A 23,218-nucleotide genomic window follows, 5' to 3' on the forward strand; every position below is an offset into this window, starting at 1 on the left:
ACAGATGTCGTAATATAAGATTTACAGAGTTCTACACAGACACATCATTATTGCCGTTAAATTTCTACCCGATTGGTATTTATGGGTGTGATAACATGAATCAACTATTCACAATATAACTATTTTGATCATTTACATATTCGTTTCTGTCCAAATATAATTTATATCAGGTAGCACCGGCAAACTATATCATATTCATTTTCAGTTGTATTCGTTACAGAATAAAACGACTACAGCCCCTTTCAATTGTTTTATGCTTTTGTTTTCAAAAAATTCAATTAAATAAAATGTTGATTTCTTCTAAAACAGGGATACAAACATACCTGTATCTCTTTAAGTTCCCATCAGACTAATTGGTATCAACAGTATCTCATATTTTAATCATTGGCATCAGCTCTTGTTAATATTACCATTGCATGTATCATCTGACTTATTGGTGTCCACTCTTGATGTTATTATTACCATTTCATATAAGGTTCTGGTTTTCCAGCATAGTTTCCCCCAAGAAAATCGCACTGATGTTACCTGAAACTTTAAAACTAAACTAGCATTGAGGTTATCTAAACCATTTCATTGACTGTTTCTTAGTAAAAATGCCGATATACATCTGCAGTACAAATTTCGAACAAGCAATACAGTTTCTTTCATCCACAGAATCATAATCATCTTACCTTGACGATACACTCTCAATATATTCTTCTCAGTGTTAGTGTACTGAACTTTTAGCACAGCATTAGCACACCTCAAAGATAATAATAATAATAATATATAAGCTCCCGTCTCATCATATTATGTTAATGCCGAGATCAACATGCGGCATGCGGTCTTTTTCATTTTTACCATCTGAACAATACAATTTTCGTAACATTCGGGACAGGGAAAGTTGGGGGTACATAATGCCGTTTTCCAACTGAACCAAAATTGAAGGTAACGTTGATACTAACGTTTGTCGACACTTGAAACACAGATCAATGGGCCAGTGGACACGTAATGATAAATATCTAGTAGAATGTCAGATTTCAAAAACACTTGCTGACATACATATACACATATTATTTGGATTATATTCAGGGAGTTTGTTTTTTCTTCCAGTGTGATCTTTTAATTATACGAAATTCGATAATAAACCCTTCAGCCCAAAGTTTCCCCGCTTTCAGATATACGCAATATTCATTCTTAAAACCAGCACAAGAGACAGAAGAAATAGTTATTGGCAACCAATGCAAGCGCAATGACTTACCTTTCAATGCAACGCAAAACGCACGAATATGAACATAACATAAAAAGAACAGGTCTTTCGCTCAGTCAACACTCTGTGAATTTAGACACAAGGGCTTGACAAAAAACAATAACAAAGAAAATATGACAATGAACATGGTTTTTATTTTCTTAAGATGTACACCACCCACCTAATGTGTTAATCTGAATTAAAAAAAGGTGACATAATAAAGTACGAATATGAACAAATGTATGTTTAAAAGAACCAGCAAGAATAACAGACACAAGAGACATCTGAAGGTTGTGTAAAGTTCTGCTCCCCACTTCTAAATCAACGAACCTATGGAAATAGTTATTTAGTGTTAGTTTGTGTGAGTGAGTGTTAGTGAGAAGCTGTGAGTGTTATTAAAGGGACATGAGATTGAGTTATTATTTTGTTTATCACGATTTCATCTGGCTCTACGCAATTCTCAATAGATTATTTAAAGCAATACTAGCTCAAATTTATTTTTCAAAGTTTTCATTTAAGGAGTAAGATTCTAGTCAAATTTTACAACAGATCGTGCATGTTCTGTTGCAAAGAAAGTTAAAGATTTATGCACCATTCAAAAGAGTGACATGTTTGACCTTGCTGGTGAACCCGTTTTAACCACATATGAATACATGTTGGCGCATTTTTTAATTTCCCACTCTTGAGTTTTAAATCTTCCAGTTGATAGACAAATAAATGTTGTGTTCATTAGGATAATTGTTCTTTCTAATGATACTGATTGCCATAATATCTTGATTGTGGAAAAACTCAGCCATGATTAAGTTTTTATCTGATGTCCCTTTAATAATATTATGAAGAGTGAAATAAAGGTGTTGCTACCGTCGATATCTTACCAGGATCTAACCCTTACCGTCTAAGATTTAAGGGAACCATTTTCCTAAATAAATACCTACATGTATTATTTACAAAGGGTGCGACATATTTAACTTGTGTTCGACATATAAAAAGTATAAACATCATATAAAAAGAGGTGCATGTACAGGAAACACGTCTAGGGATATATACAAACAACATCCAGTGGCTAAACGAAACAAATGGAAGACAATTAATTGAATCAATTGCTATCTATATACATACGTGGCGATTTTCAAAAGTGGGAGGTATTTACATATTTACACCAAAAGTAATCCACCAATTATATACTGGAAACAAGGGATTAATGAATATTCACCGCTTAATGAATGTTTGGGGCGGGGCCCCAGTACCATTCTTCTTCTTGAAATTTAAAAAAAGATCTGAAATATAGCATTATTTGACAATCCCTTTCCTTAATGGATTCAAAGTAAGCCAAATCTTGCAAGACCATAACCTATAACTGTATGTTTATATGTATAGAGAAGCCTTCATCCATACTCCCTCTATCTATCTCTCTCTCTTTCTTTCTCTCACTCTGATATTAAAAACAAAACCAGCTAATTATTTACAAGCATAAAATATAGGATATTTCGTTCATGACATAACGCTGAAAGAGTTAGAAAGCAGTATCTACGTGATAGATAAAACAAGCTGTAATAAGAGTCATGCATTTTAAAACAATAATCCATTATCAACATATCAATCTCGTTCGTTCACATTTTCAGCTAAACATTTTGTCCCATAGAATCCTGTATATCGACAAACACATTCTTGAAGTAGCATATTATAGTCCTTCTCCGAGTCATATGGATTGTATTAACGTTAATAACGTGATATCCAAACCTGACTACATACATATTGTAACAGCGTTTGGCAGCTTTAACAATCACATATGTCTATGTACGTGCCTTTTTTATCGAGAGTTGGAGGGCTTCAATGTGATCGAGCATAATACTGACATGAATATGTTTTTCAGATAAAAGAAAATAGCAACGATAATTGGAGAGTTTTGTTTTGAAATATGGGGATTTAGCACTATCGTAAATTTACATTTGTAGGTGAAAGTACTACTATGTCCATTTAATTTTGAAGTCAAGAGATCTAACACTCTTCATGGTGAAATATTAACTTCGAGTTATCAAGAATTAAAACAATATGGTAATCATCGATTGCTTCTGTATTATGACTAAAAGAAAGACCGGTATCAGCAAAGGTCGACCACATTTTTTAACCCAAACTCTCCGAAACCTTTCCTTTCTTTGAAGAGTTATGACAAAATACGCTGGTTTCATAATTTCATTCGATACTTCACGTGGTTTCACCAGTTGTTTCATGGGAAGTCGGGTTTATGGTCTTGGAATTAGTTGATACTTCAGGCTCATCTATATTACTAGCCCTTTCAAGCATACACTTAATAGATGCTATCCTTGTTCTTGTGGCGTCGTCCAACTCACAATTATCCTTCCCAGTTTGTATTTTTGTTGTCGTTGCGTAGCTTACACATTTTGTATAAGAAGGTTCTGGTTTCTTTACTTTCGGTAAGGTAGTCGGTGGCGGTGGTGGTGGAGGTGGCACTGGGGGAAATACAGTAGATTCTACTACTGATTTTGTTGAGATCTTTAAAGATTCTTCTTTAGTACATGGTGGTGAAGTTTCAGTGGTACTCATTCTATTTTCTTTGAATAAAAATGGATTGGCAAAAGGAAGTGATTGTTTCATCAAAACGTCTTGAAGAGCTCTTATCTTTGAGGCCGTTTTTTGGACTGAATATGTTTCTTCATCTGAGTTACTTTCGGATCCAATACGGTTGTGAACTTCCGTAACTAATGCTACATCTGCATCCCCACATTGGGAAAATATGCTTGACTTCTTGGGTGTTTGGTGCTTGTCCATCAATTTAGAGCAATGTGTCTTGCGGATTTGTTCATGAATATCATAGCCAGCGACAGACTGTGAACGTTGTATTTTTTCTGATTTGGGTTTTATATCGATACAGCTATTAAAGCTACCTTTCCTCGATACCTCTGTGTTAAGCTGTTGGTTTTGTGAGATCGGTTTTGGTAGGGTACACTGCTGGACTTCAATTCTTAATGACGGTGGTAGTGAAGTTGGTATTGGTGGAGGCGGAGACGTCTTACAAGATGGCCTTGGTGATGTTTTCTTCCTATTGTCCCTCGACAATGATGCAGAATTAAATACTGTTTTACAAGTGTTATCCTTCATAGAGTTGCTTCTTAGAGAATGTTTGAGATCGCCTGTACCCATCATACTTCTCTGGAGTACTGACGCCAATGATTCTGTGACAATTGGTTTGGTGGCTATGATGTCTTTTGGAGGACTTACCTCAATTTTTGGTTTAGGGGCGCCGACGCTAGACTGACTTGACTCGGAAGCGCTTGAATTGTTACGGTTAGGAGCAAGGCCTGTGAAACTTGAAGATAGTAATAACCCCTCTTCATCACTAGAAGAAACATTTCTCTTCCTGTATGTATTTTTAGTTGGGCGTTTGCTTGGTTTCAGAGGTTTTGTTGGGGTTGGTTTAGTATGTTCGTCATCAGAGTGGATATCATCAGTACCTTCACTCATAGAGAAAACTTCTACATCATCTCTAGATGGTAATTTAGGACTTGGTGGTTCTTTTGCTTTAACCTCCACTTTTGTTTCTATGATTTCTGCTAAAAATTCTGATTTTTTCCTTTTGGTCAGTTTTATATCTTCGTCATCTGAGGAGATAAAGTAAAAATCTTTCACGGCCGAGTCGCTGGAATCTGAAAAACGCTTTGATGTACCAGATTCATCCGAACTTGAAGGGTTGTACCCGTTCTTATCTTCATCAGAATGGGAAGAGATACCAGACTCAGTTGAAATACCAGATTCATCTGAACTGTAATCAATCAATGAGGACGAACACAATGGTTTTGCTCTTCTATAAGGTCGTCGATCCCATACTGAAAATGAGGTCTGGGCCTCCTTTAATCCAAAATGTCTGTCTAGCGTCTGTGTGGTGTAAGGATATGGCATGGAGTGATCCTCTGTATCTTCATCTAGTTCATGGCTCGAATCTTCGTCTTCTTCTTGGACTTGATACAGGTGTGGTTTAGCGTCCATGTTATCATATTCTGGAATAACATCTAATGGCTGTTTAAAAAATCTGAAAATAAAATAAAACAAATTTTCTAATTTGGAGAACAGACAAAAACGGAGATAAATTCAAAGAAGATAAAATTAAGATATTATCAATTGTTTGGATTTGTCATCATTAAGAAAATCTAGACGGCAGGAGCAACTTTTATGGACACTTTAAGAATATTTAAGTACACTCAGACTTTGGCATTATCATTTAAACTCTCATTTGTATCCAGTTAATACAAAGGAAAAGACTGTTTATACCCAAGGTAAATACTGAAAAAGGGCGAATAAAGCAATCACATTTTTGATAAAGTCTGACAAATTGTAAAATAAAGACTTTTAAAAAAGATATTTCTCATCAAACAGTTCGAGGGGTGTGATATTGTTGATTATTAAAATCGTGTGAGAGTTTAAGATAAAAAGCCAACCCCGCAGATTTCTATACTGAGACAACATCGAGGTTTTGCCCATGTTACCGTAAGTTACAACATTTACTCATGCATCTGTTGATACAGACAAGCATTTGTATATTCAAATGAAAGGGGGCCTTGTTATTATCAACCCAGTAATAGATATACAACAATAATTTGGTATTGAATAAGGCGATTTTGATGTGGGTTTATAAAATCATTGACATTCATACGACCATTTTTTTGAGGACTAGATTATTTATAGGTACAGGAAAGGCCCGTGTAGAGCTTTCTTTCATGCCCATTTCGGGGTATTTGGGGTATTTCTAACACATAATTTATGCAAGTAGGATATTCCAGGTAAATATTAGAACAATATACTCGCACACAACATGAATTATAATAAGCATCTATAAAACATACCAACGACACTGAAACTTCATATCATTTTATTTATTCCTTGTTTGGTGCACGGGTTAGTAAAGTCCTTAAACAACTGATAAAGCATATCCACATCTCTAATCTGGCCTGAAGATCATGAAACTTTCTCCAACTTAACCAATAATAATCTTAATTCCCATTAATAGCGGTGCAGAAATGTAGGATGGTAAACCCCATGTCATTTTCCCATTAATAGTAATATTTCTTCATTTGACTAAGATATGACACATTATGCTTATCTTGTTTTAAAAATGTATAAAAGGTAAAAAATGTTTCATGATCCCTGTGCAAGATCTAGGATAAAGTAATATCAACAAACTGCTTTAGGGGACAACTTATCGGCCAGGACTATCGAACCAAGCTATTTCCTTAAAAAAAAGACGGTTTATCCTCGCCTATGCAATAAATGATATTTTTGCTCTATTTACTTAGATTTTTACATAACACATCGCCACTTCATCCGTATTTGTATCTGGGATATATACTCTTCAAAAAAAGTAGGGGATATTGAATTACAAATACCTATGCAGGTTGTGATATGATAAATAGTCATGGACACTTGACATGCTTTGAGAGTATGTTCACAGATGAAGAACTTATCGCCCCAATAGAACCACTGAGCTGGACATGCGACGCACAATAGCGCCATACACATGGGAGGGGTTCATTGTCAATTTTGACACTTCAAGGAAGGGTTGATGAAAACTGCGCTTGCTGGGTTATCCTATCCATGTTTGCTTTCCTATCGGTTTGGATAAGATTTACTGTTTAGCGTATCTTTGCTTTAGTGTGTTACGTTGAATTTGCAATGAGACGTCTTCAACATGATGAAGGTCTATGTGTTATTAGCATGCTTCAAACGGATTCTACACAGCGAGCAGTAGCCAACATGCTTAATGTGTCAGAGACTGTGATCAGCAGACTGTGGAACCGGTACCAACAAACACACAATGTTGATGATAGACCTCGTTCAGGTCGTCCTAGAGCCACTACACAAGCCCAGGATCGATATATTCGTACAGAGGTCCTGCGAAATCGCGGACAAACGGCCAATCAGCTTTCTGTAAACCTGTACAGTTACAGGAATTCGAGTTACACCCCAAACGATTAGAAATCGGCTACATGCAGCCCATTTGCATGCGCGACGACCGCGTGTTGTGCCTCCATTAACTCGCCAGCAAACAGGCGTCAATGGTGTAGACAGCGTAGAAATTGGGGTAATCGTCGATGGGCGCGTGTAATGTTCTCAGATGAGTCCAGATTTACTCCGGATTTCACCGATAGGCGTGCTCGCGTTTGGAGGCGTGTAAACGAGCGTCATGCTAACGTTATCGTCAGACAGCATGACAGATTCAGGCGTGGGTCTGTTATGGTGTGGGGAGGAATCACCATGACTGGCAGAACGGACTTGCATATTGTTCAAGGAAGGGTCACTGGTGTGTATTACCGTGACCACATCCTGGTACCGATAGTTCTGCCCTTTGCTCAACTTGCAGGTCGACGTTTCATCTTTCAAGATGATAATGCCCGTGCCCACCGCGCTCGTGTCGTGAATGACTACCTCCAGTGTCACCATATTGTCCACATGCCTTGGCCAGCCATGAGTCCTGACCTTCCCCTATAGAGCATATCTGGGACATGATCGGGAGACGTGTTCGTCGACGTCAACGTCAACCTACAGCACTGCAAGAATTGGCCGTGGCACTGCAAGGGGAGAGGGTCAGATTGCCCCAAATCGTGATTGGACGGTTGATTAGGAGTATGCCACGACGAATTGCTGAATGTCTGAGGATTGGTGGAGCAATTACTCATTGTTAAGACAAAAATCAAAAACGTCCATTATCACTATTGGCAGTGCATCTCTTTGCGAGTGAAATGGGGCCGTCAGATAAGCCGCCCATTATTAACATACACTGGTTACCTCTAATAAAAACAGCAGTTCGTTTCCGCAGTTTTGAATTGTTTCTGAATATCCCCTACTTTATTTTTGAAGTGTATATGTAGTAGTAAGTGATTTGTTTATAATACGTCATTGGTTAGGAGCAAATTAATCATAAGGACGATAACGCTGTTTATAACAATCGCTTTAAACTCTGCATACCAAAAAGAAACAAACAACTTTTAAAACGTTTCAAGAGTTACACAAAAAAAATGAACAATTCTACGAAAACTTCTAGTTATATTGTAATGGCTATATACTTAAGATGAAATATATAATATTTTACCTGGTCAAAGTACTCACCGATTTGAAATTTACAAATTACATACATGTATATGAACATTCCCGTGTGACATCCATAATAATTGTGCTGTATATATCGTTGTGCAGAAATACAATATAGTGACATGGATATGATTTAACTCCACCCTCACGAAAAAAATACTTAATTGGTGTTTTCTTCCAAAATCAATAAATACTTCAATGATACGCAAAAATGCATAGCGTGCCTGATAGCCAACATCGAAGTTCTGTCCACTTTAGTTATTTTTAAGACAAGCGCTTAAGCCAAGTAAGATCTGTATCAGATCATATTTTAACGTGAGGGGGGAGTGTAAGAGTTAGTAATGTGTGTGCTATACTGTACATGTGCAATTCATTTCATGGCATCCTTAAAGCTACAATATAATGTAACTCATTATATTACCTGTTGACATTTTTAATGCAAAATACATGTAGGTTTTCTTTTGACGTATCATTTCAAGATCTGATGAATTTAAAGAGACATTACCGGGTTTTTCTTCAACGTTGTAAATGCACTGCCATTGATTTATTCAATGTTAATAACACCAATGACATTCATAACAAAAAAAATGAAAACGTAGGACCCTTTCAATAATCGTAAAGTTCATCAACAAATAAAACTCAAATAAACCAATTGTCGATTTATTCTTCAATACCAGTCCTTTATAATGTAAACAGTTGGTCGACATCCACTTGAAGAATAAAAACAGCACCACAAACGTCAGTCTTCTTGGGAAAAATATCGCGTTACGAAATCTCTTTTTCCTCTACGAACATAATTCATAAAGTCGACCACTATTTATACAATAAATCAAACTTTTTAATACCACGTTTTACAGATTTTTAGTGGGGAAAATTTCTAAATAAGACATTTTTATGGCTATGATAAGAGTAATAAAGTCAGCCTGTAACGATTGCTAAACTGTGGATTCTGACTCGATCTCATTAAATTCAGACGTTAATTTCGTGTCGTTTCATTTTTGACCTTGTACTGTAATACAGTGTAAAAGTCAGAGGAATAAACCGAAACAAAATAGTAATTGAATTTTAATAAGGTAGATTTTGGTATGGCCTGCTTATGTCTTGGGCTAGGTCATTTTCGTGAAGAGTTTCACTGAAATCAACGAACTTATTAAAGCATTTGTAGATTTATATTAATCTTTAATGTCTTTTGGCAAATTTAAGGAACTTTTTGAATTCTAATTTGGCCTAGCGTAGACATCAAACGAAATATATCATTATTTTGCTGTATGAAAAATAGACAACTTTACCGTTCTATATCGTCAGCATTAATATCATCTTCTACATCCATCTGGTTGATATGTGTAGGATATTCATGTTTCTGTAGTGGTAAACTTATGGGACATGGTCCTATAATATATAACAAGATATTACTTACAATCTTGTAAAATAATTGATATGCATGGTATTATTATGTATATACAACAGCGATGTCTCCAAGAAACGATAGACATATCCGAAAGGAAGCTGATTTTCACCAAATTTGATAAGGATAATAAATAAAATAAAACCAAGTACGAATAATCCAAACAATTAGACAAAATTCGAAGTCCTAAAAAAACGGAATAGGCCAAATGGTGTAATCAGCAAATGAACTGTTCACAGTGTACAAAATACACGACAAACAGTGGTAACAGGTGTCCGGAATAGTAAGCTTACCATGCCTGGCGCCACACCCGCCATAGCTGCATCCAAACCTTAAGACGATATCTCGGTAAAATAGCGTGATTGGCCAATGGACTATCCGTATGCAAAATGCACGTGATGAACAGTGTTAACGATGTAGTAGACATAATCAGGGAGATAGTATACGCGTCAATTAAATATATCTAGAATAATAGCCGAAAGAGACATGTTATATTTACCAATCAAGTCAATATGACAGCCATAAAACTTTTTAAAGGATTTTGTAAGTTTAGTGGGCAAGTATCCCTGTAGTTGAAGCTTAGATGACAAATGCCTCGATCTACTTAAAAAATCAGAATAAAAGGAACAAGCTCTCGCGTAACGAATTAGCTGAGACACAAACACACCATAATGAATGGAAAGTTAACAATCGGAAAGTCAAAGTCATCACGTTTATCGTACAATTTAACATTCAATTTGTGGCAATTGTCAAAATCGAGACGCAGATCGAAGTAGAAAGCGTAATTGTCACTGTTAGTAGTGTTTTTAATTTCGAGCTCATTAGGATATATGAATTCTACATAATCACTAAATTTGGGATTATTCAGTGATAGAACATCATCGATATATCGATAACTGTAATTAAAATGTCTGACTGATCGTTTATTTGTTTTTACGAGTGCCTGTATATAATCGGCTTCGTGAGAATATAGAAACAAATCAGCAAGCAAAGGTGCACAGTTGTTGTCCATGGAGATACCTACAATCTGATTAAAATACAAATCTATATTTCGTTTCGTTTTTTTTATACTTTCGATGGCCTACACTACATGAAGATCTGACAAGTGTACCGACTTTTGACCCTATGGCCTCAGACATTTGATTAACGAATCAGCATTGATGTTACTAGTGGATTACCCACAGTTCCGTGCAAAACACGCCCAAAGCTCGTCGTAATAGACCGTTTCATTGGCTTATCCCTGACACCATTCAGAACACGAGTTAAATAACAACTCTTCCAGATCCTAGTGTAGTAAAGACAAGTAAAACGAAATTTTGAACTATAAAAACGAAACGAAATAGGATCTGTGTTTTAACCAGATTGGGATACCTATTACTACTTGCTGATATATTTCCCCTCCAAATTCAACAATTAATTATCAATTAAAAAATCCATCATCTGAATTATCTTGTTGGTGGTGAATTTATTTTTGGAATCACTTCAAGAAATTTTATCTCTGGAACCGGAAGTCTTAGAATGCTGAAAATAACCATGGTGATTCCTCTCCGATCTAAGTGCTTCACACCATGTTTGGAGAAAAAAGCTTTAACCATCACAAGGTTAGCGGAAAGGGATGCCGCGAAAGGATTCGTCCTCTCATGACACCAATGCTTCACAGGGAGACGGCATATAATACGCCAATACCATAATGTTGGCATATAGACATTGCTATTCTTGATGTCATCAGAAGCATAACTCCAAATTCAGTCAATATTATTCAGATTAAAAATGTTCAGATTGTTTGGGAAAAAGTCGTACATAATTAGTCATCTGTTTTACAAAGCAAACGATATCGTTTACACGATTTCTTTTGACCATTGCAGCAAATGTGGAAGAACGTGATGGTTAGGTGAAACATTATTTATAAAATATTTATTCAATAATATTCTTCTTTGCTGTCAACTAAATAATCAAAATATGATTTAAAAACTTCTTCAACAATTATCTATGGACATGCTGTTCAATGTCTGAATGTAGTTCTTCCTGGCCAGATATCCACAAAACAATCAAACATTTGATTAAACTCTGTAACTCCAACATCTAAAGAATATTAAAACTGTATTTCCATCGGGCTCATGTTGGATTTTCGATGAAAAAAATATTTTGTAAAAAATTCCCGTTTGGTTAATGCATATCAATTAAAAGTTGTAGCACATCAATTTAGGTGAATGCTTCGAAATCTTTTTTTATTGGAAATTCACAAAACATTTCCACAGGAAAATAACCCAGGGGTTAAATGAACATTTTGACATAGCTCTCTCAAATATCAGGGCGTCGTTTTTGTTTGAACATCTGTGCAGTTCTAAATTTCGAATCAAATGTTTGTCGTGTTTTCACAAAGATGTGTAAATCTTCGGGATTTATCTTACAAACCAAGCTAAACTAAATCAGTGCATCTCATTACAATATGAATAAGTTCACTGCAGATATCATAAAATTTACACAATATTTACAATATTTAAACTGGGTTGATCAAATGGCGGGAAGAGAAAAAAAATATTAGACTGCTTGAACTACATAATTTGCTTTGAACGCTAACAAGAAATATTCTTATAATCTTGGGGTCTATGCATCATAATTTTCTTCTCTGTTCGTTTTTTTTTTAAAAAACCAAATAAAAACTTGTTACACTGCCTATAAATAAACTAGTACAAACCCAGGTTTTAGACAAGGTGGACAAATAATTCCCAAGGGTGAAAATATATAAGAGCTGTTTTTGTTGAATGACATATTTTATTTCAGCGCTTGAAAAACGGTGATATTTGAAAAATGAATATTTTCAAAGCCCCGAACCTGGTTTATTTTCCATCATGGTCAACTTTTTCAACGGGTAAATATATTCATTTTATTCTCCGCGTGTCCATAAACCTCGGGAAAACTTTGAAGGTGTTATTGTAAAACAAAATAATGAAACCTTAAAATTACTTACGATTTCTTTGAGCATATAAATGTCCATTTCTGTTTGGAACTGACAGTTTTCTGTTCTTTAAGGACAGTGTTCCAGGAGGAGAGGAACGAAGCAGAATAAATTCACCACGAAATATTCCACGACTAGCAGGACGATTTGTTCTCCTGGAAGACAGTGACCGCTGCCAACTGGGCCAAACATAAATTCCTTCCGATTTTAACGATAAAGATTCGTTTTCAATAGTATCCATATTGCCGACCATCTTCTTTTTCTGCAACTGTAACACCAAAATAAAAATCCAACATAAAAAAAACATACATCCAAATAAGAACTAAAACATTTCACACAGGCACAAAAAAAATCTTGTGACTAACCTTCAGGGGTCGCGCTAGTCTAACTCTGCTCGCCATCACAATAACGGTATGAGTCTAAAATGACAAACTATTCTCCTATACTCCGAACGTCGAATCATCGGTAATCCGGATTTTGGCGGACAACCGCATTTACGTTAAAGGTTACCTTGGTTTCTAGAAAATCTTGCCTGACTGTTAACAACAAAACTGTGTTAATTCGCTTCAGTTACATGCCATAATTTTCCTATTCATTTACTTGGGGGTTAGTCTTTGTTTGTGAGGACTTTTTCTATCCATTTAACGATTTACTGACAGGGAGCAGCTCTCTTCGTAGGCTGAAGATAGTCAGAAATTTGGCCAGATCCTCTAGGATAAGGAAATGGTTACTTGATCCATCTTCAAATAATGTACAACAACTGAAAATGCCTTTCACGTCACGACTCTCTATTTTGTGGGCGTTTTATAAATTATCTTATCCCTAGTCTGTTTGAAGTGGTTAATCGTCTTCTGTCTTATATTCTTATGGTCTCAGCCATTTATTATAGATTTTTAAATATAGACACTTTCTTTTATAGGTGTAAAGAAAAAAATTATAGATCATCGTCGTCGGTCAAACGAACAAAACTGCGATAGATGACCCAAATTTCGATGTACATGTAAAATAACTAATGTATTAATATTGTTATATTTCTAAGAAATCCGAAAATCTGTGCAATAAACCACATCTCATAAAATAATAATAGTAAAAACCCGTTCTCGTGTTCATCTAATAAAATAATATTGGGGCCTTTTATCAGCAAAATGGCATCTAGACGAATATCATGAATAATTGCCTTTCTAACCATCAGATTCTTTAAATATGTAAAAAAAAAATCAGAAAAAAACAAAAAAACAAACAAGTACGCTTTTCTTGTAAACTTCGAATGTGGTATGCGCAATACTAAACTAATTGCTGTGGCGGCTAAATTCTCAAAATTGTCAAGGGAAAGGCGAGTTCCCCATAACCCGCGACAACCGTCGAAGTCGGTGGCGGCTCCGTGGACTAAACGATTGATTGGTCATTTGGTATTCAGGTCAGCTGCATTCACGGACTGGGATAGCAGGAAACGTGTTTGCAGCCGCCAAGTTTTTCAAACTTTCTATGGGGAGAGCGTCCCTACATGCCATCCCCCCTAGTGAAGCTAAAATCTTCAAAGTGCGGGGGCATGATGATTGGTAGTTCAGAGATCTCTCACAAAATAGCTCAGAATGGTCATTTAGTGGGCAAGGACACCCCGGACACCCCCCCCCCCCCCACACACACACACACACACACGAATATCTTGCCCCCGCAGTTTCAAAACCTTAAAAAAATGGCCTGCTAGGTAAGCTCCGAGATTTCGGCGCACGCTGACGACCAGTCGCCGCCGTTTTTTATGCTTTGTCGTCGGTAAAGCATAGACAATGTTCAATAAAATTGTATATAAAGGCGTGTCCGAAATTAGGTGTCTGCGATATCACCCAAGGTGAATAGGGAGTCTGGGTCATTGGGGATGTGATAAATCTAGAACAATTTCGATACTGTTGATCAAGCTCATGTACCATTTCCAAACATTGTCGTAACTTCCAACCATATCTTGGCAAATAACAAAGTTAGGTTTTTCGGTGTTTAACACTAGAGTGTTTATTTTAAGAAGACTTTAAATGCAACCACGATAACAGAAACCAATTATCACTTGTTATTTTATCTCATTTTGACTCGGTTTAACTATATGGGTTTTTTTGTGTGGATTAAGACAGCTTTTGGATTCAGACATGTCCGCATAATTTCTTGTAATATCATCAAAATCACAATCCAAATCACAAGAAGCAGGCTAAAATCTTGGCTATGTGACTGATGAATTCATGACCCCGGTTCCTCAAATCAATAGTATCATACGGAATATGCATCTTCAAATGAGAGCTATTTCGAGAATACGCTCTAATCAAAATTAATACTGATGCCTGCCAAAGTGTTGTTGTTAGAGCATAAGTAACATCGCATAAGAACTATGTAAATTACCTTCTATTTGGAGCTACAGAAAGAGCTTTAAGGTGGTGGGTCATTATATACAGACTTGCCAACACGATGACTATCATAAATGACCCTCAAATTATAGGGAGATACCATCAAATTAGCGCGTACATCATGGAACGCCATCTTAAAAATCACCTTCATTCAGAAACAAAATATACCCATTCCCGCCCCCACCTTGAACATATTTCACAAAGAATAAATCAATCACGCAATTCTGTTATCAGTATTTTTTAAATAATTTATTGAAATAATATATTTATCACTAGAATGTATCAATACCGTTTTAAATAAGGTTGGATTGCTGGGGAGTATAGAAATCAAAGAGTTCTTTTAAATAACTGGGTGTGCAGTGTCAGAATAAACTGATTTAAACACATTCACAAGAGCTTTTAATTGAACCCTTGCTCGAACTGGAAGCCAATGGGGTTTGTGTAATTTAGCTGATATATGATCAAATTTTCGTGCAGCATTGTTTTGCGCTATTTGAAGTCTGTTTAACCCTATGAACTCATGCCTTCTTAAATCGATGGCGTCGAATTACCCGACAGTTTGTTCTATTTATAAACATAAAACCATGATCCCGCAATCAACATATTTATTTTCAGTTTCTCTCATTTTTGAATCAATGACGGTTTTTATTTTGTCTCCGGGTCCAAACTGAATCTTGAGTAAGGTTGTTAAATAAATTGTAGAATTAGAAACCAAAATAGAGAAGAGAATACAACAATCATTCGGGTGGTTAGCCTTACGAAGAATGTGAACAAATGACAATATCTGTTTGACAAATCAAAGTTTGTCTTGGAAACAACTACACGTATGTTGACTGAGTGAATGGGTTTGTAGGCACGTGTATCTGAAAATGGGCAACGGCTTCGTATTGTCCAAACTTAACTAACACCAATAAAGGACAAACAATTGTTGGCATGTAAATGGAAACAAAATTTCGTGGGATCAAAATTTTCGATTTGAAACATAATTAGATGGCCTAATTAGACTGTAAAATATTTCCTGTAACAACCAACGAATCCTAACTCGGCACAACTGTTTAGATCATAATAATGTATGTTTAAACATTATTTATTAACAGATATTAAAAAAGATACCTTTCCGCGTACAAACTTGGTGATTTGATTATATATATATATATTTGAACTAAAAAGATATTCAAACTAATTAATCTATCAAAAATTTGCTCCAAATCCTTCTCAAAACATTGTATTCGCGAGGAAATATCCCAAGATATAAAAAATCTATTAAAAGAAGTCATGTTTGTGTCATGTGACTTGGCTGACGCGGTATCTAGCAACGGCTGTGAAGTCGGGGAAAATTCATTGCATATACAAGACGATGTTGTCTTTAATAGCTGTCCATTTATAATAAATATCGAAATAAATATCCACTTTACACGGCTGTTCTCGTGGTTTTATCTCAGAACGCTGCGCTGTATCATACGGTCTGTCATTGAGTCAACTGGCGGGGTTTCGAATCCCCGGTTGTACGTGACAAGGAGTAGGGTCGCCTGTCCAACCTCGTGGGTTTTCCCCGGGTCCTCCGGTTTCCTCCCACTGCTAAAGACCCCTACGCGCAAGCGAATATTGAAATAAAATTGAACCATGTGTTAGTCCCGAAACGTCATCGTTTGTGTCGAGTGGACGTTAAACCCCATTTCTCTCTCTCTCTTTATCTCAGAAACTGTTGTACGTTTAAGTCTCTCACTTTTTCCTAGTCCGCTCACCATCAAGTTTATCAACATATACATCAAGCGCTCCCTAACGCTGAAAGATCAGACAATCTCCGCGTGCAACCTTTGACGTCACTCGAGCAAACATCCCTAAGCATTGGGTTCCCGGTTAGGGAAACCCTTAGATTTTTTACCTGTTTGCGCTCCATAGGTGTTTTTCGAGGAATCCAGTATTTCTCCAGTAAGATTGGAAGTTTCTACTGTCCATATATACCAAAACTGTCATACTTTTATTGGAAAAAAACCACCCGATAATTACTTTTGTGGGAAAGTATATTTGATATCAAAAGGAACAAGTAAGTTTCAAAAACATAGAGTAGCCCTGTTCATCCATTTTAAACAACTGAAATAGAAAGCAATAACTCCCATGCCAGACAGGCGATTTTCAGATCACTGATATGATTCCTGTGAAGGCGAACTGTTGTTATGTGAGACTGTGAGAGGATATCTGTTCGAAACAAACTATTCATAAAAATAACCGAGATCTGTGTAGATGTTACCGCACTTGTCGCTAACAATAACTGCTTTCCTTTATTTTCATAACGTTTGTGTTAAAACTATATGTATTCTACCAGTTATATGACATATATGCATCACCTCACCCTATTGTACATGACTCTTTGGAACCAGGAAAATTATTTCTTTTAAATTGTTAATAAACCCAATCCGCTCTATAACGGAAAGACACGATATAAATTGTAAGATCGCTATGTGTATGTAGATGTCTGGGAGCACGTCCCTGTTCGAGTTCATCTGTTAAGTCAACGTGGCATCACTTCAAAGGTTAGGATTGTGTTGAAAGTCAACGAAAAATATTTCCCATACTACAAGCGGATTATAATAACATCTGAGAGACAATAAACAGTCTATAACAATAAAAAGCTAACATCGAGTAAGATTTCAGTACAAAACTCGTGGATTTCGATGACAAACAAATAATTAGCCTTAGTGTAACAATGGCTCATGGGATATCCCAGTTTCTCTTGAAGACTCAACTTCACATTTTTTCGACAATGGTATTTCAAGTTTAGTTTAGGATCAGTTCAAGAACGTAAAGGACTGTGCGATAGGCCTATAATCCCCCTGTCCACTTTGCTGACCAGTTGACAAGGTCCTGGGTGCATACCACGTTAACCTTTCAAGTTATGTAATATTCGACGGACAAGTGGGCTATCGCATTTTTGAACTGAAGATCTAGTGGTCCAGATTCTGTCTTAACTGGGGGGTTGGATGGTTAGCATTGTATCATAAGGTCTGCCATTGGGTCAACTGGCGTGGTTTCGATTCCCCGTTTGTACGTGACAACTGACAAGGTGTAGTAGGGTCGCCTGTTCCAACCTCGGGGGTTTTCTCTGGGTTCTCCTTATTTCCTTTCACTGCTAAAGACCCCTACGCACAAGTCCCGAAATGACCAGATTTGTGTCGAGTTGACGTTAAACCTCTCTCTCTCTCTTTTCTCTCTCTCTCTCTCTCTCTCTCTCTCTCTCTCTCTTTAATTTTAACCAGTGATCGCCATTTGCATTTTTCGGACAATATACAATCCTCGCTTAAATGTACGCAATTAATTATTCAGTATTCAGTTAAGAAAACAGACATCAACCGTGTGTAATCTCCCGGCTTGAATTAAATCGACGTCAAAAGAGGTCCATCGAAAGATTTTAGTGAAATGTGTAGGTGGCGATGGCTTGTTTATGTAAAATGTGGCTAAAATGGACATAACTTGTAGTAAAACAGCCCACATATTGGTCATAACGGCCATACAAAAATCAAAACTTCCAATTAAAGGAGCTAAATCGCTATTCTTTAGCACATAGAAATGGACACAAATGGGCTGCAAGGCATATAATAATGTAATATGAATATATATAAACTCATTTACATTCAATCGTTTCTGTTTTTACTGTAATTTATAAACCGTTTATGTTCGGCGAAATACGTACAACCGGTGAATTAAAACCACGCCATCTGACGCAATGACAGACCTTATGATACAACGCGCACGTGCTAACTATTCGGCCAACCACCTCCTCTACTTTTGGAGTAGGCTACATGTTGTTAAAGAAATGTAAACAATAGTTACACGTAGATGTAGTCCCCCAAAATTGTTGTTTTTTATACTTCATGAAATAAGAAGTTTTTTTCAATATAAAACTCACTGATGCATATTTGGTTTTATTCGCCCGTCCTTCCCCCCCACCCCACCCCCGCCAATGCATTATGTAAGATCTAGATAAAGCGCTGACAGTTCTCGCCATAATAATTTAAAAATAGATAATGGAAAAGGAATATATTGGAACTGTCAGTCATATTACGTTATTCTGGGCGAAGTTATGACTGTATGAAATTTTGATAAAAATAGCGGAACCTCGATTTTCATTGCTACCATTGTTTCGATAATAAACAATGTCTCGATTATCCATTTAAATTATTTTTTTAAATGGCGATCGTGTTTCAATCCATTAAAATCATGACCATCCGATTGATTAGAGGCTTGTCATGTGAATAAATGTCTCATTAATAATTTGAATAAATGTCTCATTAATAATTTATATAACATTAGAGGCCAAAACAAAGATCTGCAATAGACAGTATTGGCTCTTATATAATACATCCATCTTATGCGACCTAATTACCTTTATGTAACAGAAATTTCTGACCGTTTCAGTTCAAAATAAATGCCTCGATAAATCCATCCACTATACTGTGGCAAGCTAGTGGACATGATTATCTGGACACTACTGCAAGTGTGTTTGTATGTGTGGGTGTCGGCAATACCACCTGAAAACTGAGACCTTTCTTTTCGAAACATACTGGAAACAGATAAAGATGTCTGGTAGTCTTCCACGCAGAATATTTCTCCCCCCCCCCCCCAATCGTGTTTACAAGACCCCCACCCCACCTTCGCTTGATACAATCCCCACTCCGCTATTCAACAGACAGGGACTACAAACACAAACTCCTAGTGAAATCCGTTCTCTCCAGTCAGAGAGATGTTATTAACAGTTAAAGGGGAAATCTGTTGGCCTACATCGTCGGGAAAGAGTAAATGTTAGAACCCTGTCTATTCTCCTGGATTAACGGTCAGGTGATAATTATTCCGGCCATGTTTTAAATGAAGTTGTCTTATTGTGTCACACGGACATGGATAATGCCATCATTGCGTCTGATACTACTTTTCCATGGGTACGCGACAGTATATCCATTATTCTGCTATGTCCACCATTTTTTTATTAGTGGGGATTACCCGCAGTTTGTTTCTGGTGAATTATAATATTTAAATTGTCTAGTATGCATTATAAGGAATATATATGAATCTGTTTTATCAGACATTGTTTTAGCTAGATGTATTTTTAATTCTATAAATCAGCTACAACAAAGCCCCAACATGTCAGAATAAGGATTGAATAATAAGTTTAAGCCCGTAGAAACATTTTGATCAAATAGCTATTCAAATCGATTATAAGTTATGACGATTCAAAGTCACATTGGTTCCTATTGATTTCACACTGCACTAAAGTAACAATAATTCCACTATCTTCTTTATGCAGGATATTATTCTTCATGACGTTTTTTTTTTTGTTTTGGTTTTTTTTTCCTCCTCGGATGTGCTTAAATATTAGAATATTTTCAAATTACACTTTTGTTTCGTAGTCGGATGTGCTTAAATATTAGAAATTTTTTTTTTAAATTACACTTTTTACATCCGTACCTTCTGAGATTTACGTGAACGACCTCTGGTCGTGTTTCTTTAAAATTACCCAATGTATGATTCATTCGACGTTTGAATAAACTACGGTTAACAAGAAAAGGTAAAAATAGAAATCGTAACGTCCTGGCTATTCCAAGAGGCAAAAGTTTGGTATTCATACTTGAATCTATTTTAACACAATTTCCCGAATCTTTGAACCTTTAAATCATCAACCGATCACATGCCAAGGTATGGTCAAAAATACCAAATCCTACTTACCAAATTATTGGGTATAGCACCATTCCATTCTGTACATTTACCATTCTTGAACGATCTGGCATCGGATCTCGAAAGAGCTTGTATATTTAGGATGTTACTTATTTGTGGAAATTTTGATCCCATTTTTTCTGGAATAGGAATAAAATATCGTATTTATGATGCTAATGAGTTGATAAAATACACGTAAGAAAATTTAATTATCCTTGACGTAACCCTTATTTTTTGCTATATTATGTACAATAAATATACTTACTCTTCATCTCCTTCAGACTGTTTTTATCAATGGCTGTCTCAGAGACTACTTTAGCAAACATAGCACATTTAGGATTACCACATTTCAGCGCTAATGATAGAGGTGTCTCACCATCCTGTAAAGCACATACAGAAAACTTTCAAACACACAGAACATTCCATTATTTTAGGTTCCGAATTTGAAGCGGTATGGAAAGGGAAGTAACTCTTCTAAATCACTGCACATTTGACAACATGATACAAAAGATAGCCCGTGTGGCGTTTCAGCATTAATGAAAAGTGGGATCAGGTGATTATGGCAACAGAAACATAACCTTACTCGTGCAAAACATCTTAGGAAGTCAATCCCAAACACGATAAAAAGCACATGTTAACATTACTCACCTTATCCGGTTGATAAACACTCATACCAGCATCAACAATCAACTTTAAACAATCAACATGACCATTTTCTGCAGCATCATGAGCTGGTGAACGATCATTGGTGTCGCATAATCTTAATAAATTACTTGTGTTAGGTAAATCCAGTAAATACTTCAATATTTGATAATGTCCATTACCTGAAGGAATTGAACAAATATGTATGAAATAACCAGTCATAACATAATTTAAATGTCAGTTTACATATTCAGTATATTATAGACATATTCTCTTAAAGTTAGTTATAGTTGTCAGGGGCGGATCCAGGATTTTCAGAAGGGGGGGGGGGGGGGGGGTGCTGCCCCCACTTGGGAGTGCGAAGCCCGGCCCTTGGTGGTCGGACTGACGGACAATCAACCAAGTCACCAACCGGCTCGTTTCGGAATAAAATACGACGGGGTTTACTAAAATTTTCAAGTATTTTTGTTCTCCTTTCCTGCGAGAATATATGGGGCAAAACATTGTTTGCCACCGCAAAAAATAGTGGGGGGGGGGCGTATCCATGATCATGATAATCTGTAACAGAACCGTATAGAAACATTTTTGTTCATTTGTTATGTTAATGTGTACTGTATAGGGAGATGAGTTTTACGCGTTGGGGTCTTCAGCAGTGGGTGGAAACCAGAGGACCAGGAGAAAACCCACAAGGATGGACAGGCGTCAGTTTTAAGAGAAAATTCAATATCTTAATAGCAGTGTTGACACGGGCAGCTGTTGAAACTTTTGCACTTTTCTTGCGACAATGACATCGTACCTTCTATTTATGCGTAGAATAAAGCACGAGACTGAGATTATGCTGGGGAAAGAAAGGTTTGTTTCTGAAATCTTTCTTCCCCAGCATAACCGAAGTCGAGGACTTTATCTTGCTTTACCTTGTTTACGTCTATGTACGTAAAATGAGAATATCCCAGAAAAACCCTATATCATGTTTTCTTATGGAAAAAGCCTTCCCTGGAAGAACAGCCTGTTACAGGTTTAAAGAAACACTTTCAGAAGAATAACCCCGAATTCACCTGTATATATCCAAAGCCCCCCCCCCCCGACTTTCAGAGCGCTAGATATTCTGGGCATGGAATATACCCCAAAGATCAAAGAGAATTACCGTTATAGGTTTATAAAACGCATTACACATTGAAGGTAACTAGTATATTATAGTAATCTTTGATTATCATGCAACATATATATGCTAGCTTACCAGATGCGTAATGGAAGACAGTTGCTCCATCGTTTGTACTTTCTAGTAAAACAGAATGACCTTGTTTCATTATGATGTACTGTAATACATCTAGATGGCCACCTTCTGCTGCTGTTAATACGGCTGTCATACCTTCACATGCAACTATTCCCAAGTGACTACAGGCCTCTTCCACTAAATATTCTAAACATGGAAGATGGCCTTCTTGGGCGGCATAAAAGGCAGCCGTCGCTCCTTAAAAATAAAACAAAGTGAGAAAAAAGTAGTGGAATAAGGCCAGGGTCGCATTAAAGGAGGGGGCTGGCTAGGCTGCAGTTCTAAAAAAATGTTTTATATGTAATTTTTTGATTTTATTTATCATGTTGTATATGTTTGTTTCAACTAAATCTATCTATCTACCATAAAGCATACAAATATCATTGAGTGTGACGGATAATGACCAAAAAATACCCCCCTTTTCACTGCTGATATTTTCAGCCAGGGGTCCCATGCAAGTTTAATCTGGTCCCGACTAAGGCACCGATAATATAGATGAGTACTTTGAAGTTGT

The 23,218-nt window shown here is 36.5% G+C and overlaps 1 protein-coding gene across 2 annotated transcripts in view; it reads right to left on the reverse strand.

The window, feature by feature from the left end:
• Nucleotides 1–23,218, reverse strand: part of LOC126809571 (cyclin-dependent kinase 12) — a 36,600-nt gene that overhangs the window by 263 nt on the left and 13,119 nt on the right. The window contains exons 4-10 of one of the 2 annotated variants that reach the window (XM_050534198.2): nt 22,669–22,902; nt 21,438–21,613; nt 21,055–21,169; nt 20,802–20,929; nt 12,706–12,961; nt 9,619–9,718; nt 324–5,276 (exon numbers count right to left, since the gene is read on the reverse strand). In XM_050534198.2, the coding sequence (XP_050390155.2) occupies nt 3,434–5,276; nt 9,619–9,718; nt 12,706–12,961; nt 20,802–20,929; nt 21,055–21,169; nt 21,438–21,613; nt 22,669–22,902 (2,852 nt within the window). In that variant the 3' untranslated portion in view covers nt 324–3,433. Of the gene's footprint in view, nt 1–323; nt 5,277–9,618; nt 9,719–12,705; nt 12,962–13,058; nt 13,149–20,801; nt 20,930–21,054; nt 21,170–21,437; nt 21,614–22,668; nt 22,903–23,218 lie in introns of those variants that run through there. The other variant, XM_050534199.2, reaches the window with a different exon arrangement.

This window comes from Patella vulgata, chromosome 2 (assembly GCF_932274485.2).
Source record: "Patella vulgata chromosome 2, xgPatVulg1.2, whole genome shotgun sequence".
Lineage (NCBI taxonomy): Eukaryota > Metazoa > Mollusca > Gastropoda > Patellidae > Patella > Patella vulgata.